The 7,633-nt window shown below is 39.1% G+C and overlaps 1 protein-coding gene across 1 annotated transcript in view; it reads right to left on the bottom strand.

Annotated features, from left to right (window-relative positions):
* Window positions 1-7,633, bottom strand: part of LOC126501615 (uncharacterized) — a 269,467-nt gene that overhangs the window by 236,711 nt on the left and 25,123 nt on the right. The window contains exon 4 of the mRNA XM_050142373.1: window positions 6,522-6,608. Coding sequence (XP_049998330.1) covers window positions 6,522-6,608 — 87 coding nt within the window. The remainder of the gene's footprint in view (window positions 1-6,521; window positions 6,609-7,633) is intronic.

Here is a 7,633-nt window from a genome sequence, read left to right as displayed (position 1 = left end):
CTTACCAGAAGGATGTACCATTTGTCAGCACAAATTTCATGCTAAGGTTAAGAAAAATGCATTACTTGATGTCAATCACTCCTGAGCATTTGTTTACAATCTAAGACATAGGTTTGTTTTTGCTTTTGTTTTGCGGTGCACATAACCTTAAAGCTTAGTGAGTCCAGTATGAATACTGTTGTGATCCTGGAGTGAATAGAAACTATTGTAGGATTCTGCAAAAGGAATGCTGATGACAATTTGACTTTGGGGGTTATAAGTTGCATGCAATTAAAAGACCATAGTTACTTTTCCACCAACTTCTAGCTGCATTTCAGTACTTATAATCAACCAAAGCACATGTAGATCATCAGTGCACTGTTGTATTTAGAAAAAAATAGGTAAGTACTGACAGGAAACCCCATCTATCAATTTATAGCTAACATTAAAATTATAGACTGAAGAATTGAACTCCCACCTTGAAATGGTCCTTACCCACTGCCATAAAACCATTTCTTTAATCAATTAGAGAGAATTCTATCTCTAATTAGAGATAGAAGTATTAAATGAGCATATTGCATGGTAACTTTCTCATCAGCTAATTTTTAGATATGCAGATGCATTACAAAATAAAAGTATTAGTCATCCTGGCCATTTATTATATGATGGATCATAAATGTGGATTGTGCTCACTATGCTGTCCAATTCTGAGAAACAATCCTCTGGAAAATCAGTTAACTAGAACCATGATTTTTACAAGCATATCTCAGACGAGCAAATAATGCTACTTCCCCAACAAAAAGAATCTTACGTGGATGGGTTATGGTGAATGTTACTCAACAATCATTTCAAACTAAACTTTCAAAGTTTTTCAATGCCTACAATACAACGTTTAATATTCATCCATTTCTAGCTACTTTTCATACTAGCTGCTTTTAGCATATAAGTCACAATTTCACTATGTAATGTAAGACATAACAAACTTTGTGGTCATATACTCTTTTACATAAGTTACTATATTGCAATAGCTATATATTTGTATATGTAATAACATATGTGTATATATTATACATATATATATGCATATCCAATAGCATATATAAAGGAAGGATTCATCATGTCATAAATAAAGGAACACAAGAAACTCTTAGTTCTTTTGTAAATATAAAGCTAGGCAAATGGAAAATTTTATGTGCAATGTCCCAATACTTTAATAATTTTTTTAAAAAAAGCTTGCTATATTTAAATAATAACTTGTCCTATGGGTTTTTCCTGGGAAGAAAACCAAAAAACATATATTTATCTCAAATAGGACATCAAAGACAGACCAAAGAAACCATCTCAAGTCTAGCTTGGTGAAACAATGTGTTTAACTAGAGTTATTTATAGGCCAAGGATTAGGATTACTTATGGGAGCATGGAAGACTTGCAGGTAGCTACACCACTTAAGAAAAATAAATCTCTCTATCAGCAACAACTGTCTTAAAAGCTTGGGAAGGTGAGTGGCCCCTCCCTGCTCCCTATGGAAGATTAAAGGACTCAATCTTGTACAGTATTTCTTCTGGAAATCACAACTGCCAATAGTTCATGGGGCAACAATCATCTAGGACCCAGAGGGTGGAGTTCCATGACAGAACTGAAAGAAACATTCCTAAATGACAACTAACTTGTCATGGGGCCACATGTGTGAGCACTGAAGTCCTTATCACACTGTTTCAATTGAACTAGATATTGGGTCCAGTAATGTAAACTGCTATGTTTTGTAGGGCATTTACCTTTAAGTTTGGACTGGGATAACCATGGTGTGAATATGACATATTGCATATCTATAGTTTTTACAAAAAAAAAAAACCCAAACCCAAACTAGTGTAGATGCTTGGATAGATTTTGGCAATTACAAACCTTAACAATATATTAAAATGTCATCTAAATGGCTCCCTTTCCCCCAGACACAGAACTAGCAAAACACATACATAGTCAATGTGCCAACATCAGAGTTCTCCTAAGGAAAAAAGATGTGAAATTTTTATTACATTGTTTTTAATTTGGCACTTCTCGTTCTGTTACTTGTCAGTCCCCTGCCTATAAATGGGACAATTCTGGGGTGACTTATTCTAGAAGACCACCTGGGTTTTTCATTCTCCACTCTACTTTAGACCCTACCATTTCTGTCTACACCCAAGATTTTTTGCAGACCAGTGTTGGAAAAATAATCTAGTGTATACTATGACAATGAGCTGGAGATATCAATTTTTCCCCGGGCATCTGAAATGTTTGAGAGAATGACCTAAAAAGACCCACAACATTAGCAGTGTCTTCTCCTTGTACACACCAGATGGCATGGTCAAGTACCAGGTGACCTACAAATTTTCTTTTTTTTTTTTTTTTTTTTTTTTTTTGCCACAAGCCAGCACAGACCACATTCAAGGCAGAGGGAGACAGTCTACTTTGTAGATTGCATGTTAGGGAAGCAAGCATGCCTTCAGACCAGTATTGCCTGATGTTTTATAACTCTTAGTGGGACAGTAACAGAACACATAAAGCTTATATATAGCTCATAAAAGAATCTTGTTTGGAAGTTAACAGTGAGCTGTATCCAGTGCAGAGATGAGAAATTCCATGCCAGTGTACTTAGTACCCCACTGAGATTACAACAGAAGCTTCATCTTCTGAAGACACGCAGCATGGCACAGGCTTGGTAACAGCAAAGTCTGCATCAAATCCCAACACTGCCTCTTAGTAGTAGTTCTGCACATCTGTGAACAGTTTCTTACATTAAATTCAGCAACCCAATGCCCTAGGCCATGAAGGAGGACCACTGTGTGGGTGAACATGGTAAAGAAGCTCCCTGTTAGGAGTGGAGGAGACACTCAGCAAAGGATGCCTTCTTGTGGCTTGTTTGGCTTGTTAAGTACTTAGCAGTTCTCTGACTTGCGGTGGAGGTGCTAAGAGGAAAGAGTGTATGTGAGCTCTGAGCTTTCATTAATCTCTATTTTCATAAAGATTTGCTTCATGTCAGTAAATAGACACTGAGTATCATGTGTGAGTCAAATACTATGACAGATCCTTAGACCATCTAAGAGTTAGTAGGAAAGAAAGCCTTGAAATAAAGAACGATTGCAACCCATGTGCATCTAATAACTTAGATAAAATCAAGAGGAAAAAAAAAACAAGGAAATGAGAATATGAGCCCATGTTTGACATCAAGCTTGTCAAATCTATAGATTTCAGCACTATACAAGATGTCATTATAAGTGCAACCTGTGATGGCTAATTTAATGTGCTACTTGACAATGGTATACACTTCCTTAAGCCAAACTAGATTCTGTGAAGCTATTTTTTCTTGGATACTTTACAGTTCACTTTGATGAAACCTAACATTTAAACTCTAAGGAAACTATATGGCTTATCAGAATATGGATGGATCTCAGCCAATTGGGTGAAAACCTTAAAAAGAACAGGCTGAGTTTTCCCGTAAAAGAAGTATTCTTCATAATACCCCAAAATTTGTCCTTCTCTTTCCAGCCTGCAACTCTGAAAAACTAAGACTTGACTGAGACATCAGTTTCTGCCTGGATTTCATAGCAATGTCCACCTGTTTTCCACAGCCTATCAGCTCACACTTCAGATAGAGTTGTGAGCATCTGCAATTGAGTACACTGCCCTACACCCACACACACACAAATGTCATGCATGCATATGTAATCCGCTCATGCTTACATAATACTAATTGACTCTTAGAGCAAATACAAATCACATGACTAACTGCGAAAGATGCACTAAATACATAAGACCCGGAGACCTTTCCCACACAGAGCTTCTAGGAATGGCTTCCTGCTTGATGCGATATGGGCTACAGAATTTATACTTAGAATTATCATGCTCATGACAGCATGAACCCCAGGTCAATCTCCCATGTGGGGCAAAGTTAACTGACTAAGAAAGGAGATAAAGTTATCCATGGGTCTAGTCAAATGATGCTGTAACCATCAAATTTGTGCTGTATTCTAAAATCACCCAGGAAATAAACTTCTGGGCATTAACGATCTATGATGGATTTTTCTAGATTTGTCTAATTAGGCAAGAAGATCCACCCAAACAGTAGTCAGCACTGTTTCGCTGACTTAGAAGCCCAGACTGAATGGAAGGAGAGAGGCATCTGAGCAACAGCATCCATCTTTTTGTTCTTCCTGACTCCAAGTGAACAGGAGCAGATGCTTCAAACAATGCTCTGACTTCCTCGCCAAGAAAGACTGGACCTTCAAACTGGGCAAAACGAATCCTTCCTTGGTTGCTTCTGACAGGTATCTGTCACAGTGATGAACAAAGTAACTCATAAAGACAGCAGATATGAGGGTCCCCAACCTGAGCAGGTGAATTCCTAAACCTTCTAAACCAGAACTGTAAGCTGTTGGCACAATGGCACAAATACAGACCTCTTGGGCATGAAACACATGCATAAATCCATTAAAATCATTGTACAGGTTACCTCCTAGATAACAGAAGATATTTACAGAACAGATAATGCAAAACAAATAATGGTTTAAACTTGGGTTTCACTCCCAGCATATTCCATGCTACATATGCAAACGTTCCAAAATCTGAAAAATGATTCAAAGTCTGAAACACTTCTGGTTTCAAGCACTCTAGATAAAAGGCATTCAGCCAACATCTTGTTTTTCAGAACTTACCTGTCTACAGTCTATCCATCTAACTTAGCCTATGGAGACATAGTTCTAGTCAGCTGGTCCTCACACTACCAAGCCTTAAAGATCACTACTACTGTGATCTTTAAGACTTGAAAGACAGGCTTCACCGAATGGGAGGTAACTTTCCTCCCCAGAAACCACTGGAGTGTACTCTAATCTCTCAGATATATTTGAGGAAATAAATAAATTGAGATTTTATAGTTCAGCCTGAGTGTTTTATTATTATTTTTTTCGTTTTGTTTTGTTTAACGTTAAGTGGTTTCATTGTGACATTTCGAATCAGATGAGTTGCCCTACATTCTTCTAGCTCATCATTCTGACTGCTGAAGGACAAGGAAAACCTCTCCAATGTTGAGCCCTTCTCCTTAAAAAAAAAAAATGTGTTTTGATGGCGTCAGTCCATGACTGCCACAATATGAAAGCTAATTTTTGCTTCACTGCGAACTATTTTGTCAACAACCTTTGCATTTGAACTTGAACCCTGTGGTGTGTAAGAATTTAGCCCAGGCCTTCCCTAAGACATACAGACTTGATGTCTGATGCACAGTAATATGCTATGTCTGGACTGAGCCTGACTCTAAGAAATGGCTGTGACTGTCATTATCGCATGAGTATCCTTTGTGAGCCCCAGAGTGCTCTGTAAACAATCTTATCAGTGGTAAGGAGCTTGGGGTCAATTTTACCTGTATATTTGCAGATCTCTATCTATGTCGGGTGGTGGTGGGGTGATGATTTGTTTACTCTCGCTGTGATAAAACACTGACCAAACCAGCTTGAGAAGGAAAGGATTTAAGTGGCTTCCATTTCCACACCCATCATCCATCTTTGAGGAAAATGAGAACAGGAACTCAAACCAGGAACCTGGAGCAGAAACCAAAAGGAGGCCATGGAGAAACTCTTCTTACTGGATTAGTCTCCAAGGCTTGCCCAGCTAGCTTTCCTACCCCAAGGAGTCCTCCCAGCCTAGGGGCGACACTGGCCACAGTGGACTGGACCCTCCCACATCAATCATTCATCAAGAAATTTCTCTAGAGGTATTCCCACCGGGCAATCTGATAGAGGCCAATTCTCAACTGATGTTCCTTCTCCAGGTGACTCGAGATTGTGTCAAATTAACAAAAAATAACCAACACAATACACACAGACTATAAAGACACACATGTAGAAGGGGACCATGAAAAGAGACAAGCGTTCTAAAGGGAAGAACAAAAAAGGATAGTAAGGAGAAAGACAAAATATTGCACATTTTCATACTATTTGGAGATACAAAAGGGATAGCAAAAATTGAGGAGGAAGATGGTGAAATGAAATGAAAATAAAATAAAACTCGATTATTCATTATGTTAAGAAATTAATCTTGAGAACCACCACAAAAGAAGCTATTTCTGTCTAATCTCTGTGCTTTCATGATTGCTAGCTCAGTGGTCATTCCCTGCATTGGACTTGAGGACCTGAGTAGGACAGACTATGGGGGTTCAGTTGGCAGCTGTGCTTGGCTAAAGAACCTCCCTCTTAGGTTCCAAAAGAGAGAAGCATGTGCAGCATGATGCTGTCCCTGGGACACATCACTGCCTCAGAATGGTACCATAGCACCAAGTAGCTCACCAAGCAGGAGATGACATCAGATCCTGCATCTTTCACCCACCAGCTAGCTGTCCTTGAGAAGTCACCTCCTTCTCTTCTGCCCGTCACGTTGTGTGAGGCTGAAACCTACCATTTAAATTGTAAGCCGTGAAACGAAGCTGGAACTGCACGTGTGATCTTTGCCACCTCATTTTCATGAATGGAAGAGAATATTCTGACACAAAAATTACATACTTAATTCTAGCTCACCCCGTCTGCTGACCTCCATCCGGCGCTGCCTTGAGTTTATTTCCTCCTCCATCAGTGGGTCAAAGTAATTTCTGCTGTATTCATTTCCTGTGGAAAGTCCACAAGGTAAGGGTCAGTGATTATTTTAGAAGCACATGAACCAAAATGTTAATTTTGAAATCAACACCAGCATGAAAGGATCGTTTTAGCTACTTTATAAGCTTAAATTTTTACAGGTTTTCTAGGCCTCTATTTTTTTGTAATTATCATTTTGTAGAAGGTCAGAAAAAGTAATTCAAGAAATAAGTTCGTGCTGACTTTCTGTTGCTGAAAAGTTAATGAGAAAATTATCAAATTGAGGCTTTAGAACAGTAATAATTACAAAGGAAACAGAATGAGCTAGCCCATGTTACATATATACCCATGAAATGGGCGTAATTGGAGGAGAATTATGAACTATGGACTCTGGTGGTTCTATTTATGAACCTGTAGTTTATGAAACATATTGTGTTGTGTACAGAAGTTTGTTTGAGACAAACTTAGTCATGTTTTAATTATAAGAAATTAGCCAAAATTTCATGCAGAAAGAGAAATGGGAAAATGAAAGGAAGGGAGGAAGAAGGGGAAGATAAAGTGGGAGACAAAGAGGAGAAAGAAAGAAAGAAAGAAAGAAAGAAAGAAAGAAAGAAAGAAAGAAAGAAAGAAAGAAAGAAAGAAAGAAAGGGAAAAGAGAGGCGGCGCTGGGGAGGAGGCTCTGTCAGTGAAGTGGCTGCTGCATGAGCGTGAGGGGCAGTATTTGGACTCAGCACCCTTGTAATAGCTGGATATCGCGAGCTTTCAATCCCAGCACTGGGGAAGAAGGGACAGGAGGAAAAAAGGAAGGAAGGATGGAATTTTAAAAAAGGAAAGAAGGTTCTCTGTCCTCAGCTGCCCCAGGAACTAACTGGGGACATCGCCCTGGGCACCTGGGAGCACCAAATCTCTTGCCAACCCTAAGATGGCTCCCTTAATTAAGATGTGTGTTTCCCTGCTCCCCTATCCGACCTTCCTTTATCCCAAACATCCCGTTTCCCAAGTTCCCCCCAACCTCCCCTTCTCACTTTTCTCTCCCCATCTCCCCTTACCTCCCTCCC

The sequence above is a fragment of the Alexandromys fortis genome, unplaced genomic scaffold (assembly GCF_014885135.2).
Source record: "Alexandromys fortis isolate MF-2015 unplaced genomic scaffold, M_Fortis_MF-2015_v1.1 scaffold_5, whole genome shotgun sequence".
NCBI classification, from domain to species: Eukaryota; Metazoa; Chordata; class Mammalia; order Rodentia; family Cricetidae; genus Alexandromys; species Alexandromys fortis.
This window is presented reverse-complemented; position numbering and strand designations above follow the sequence as displayed.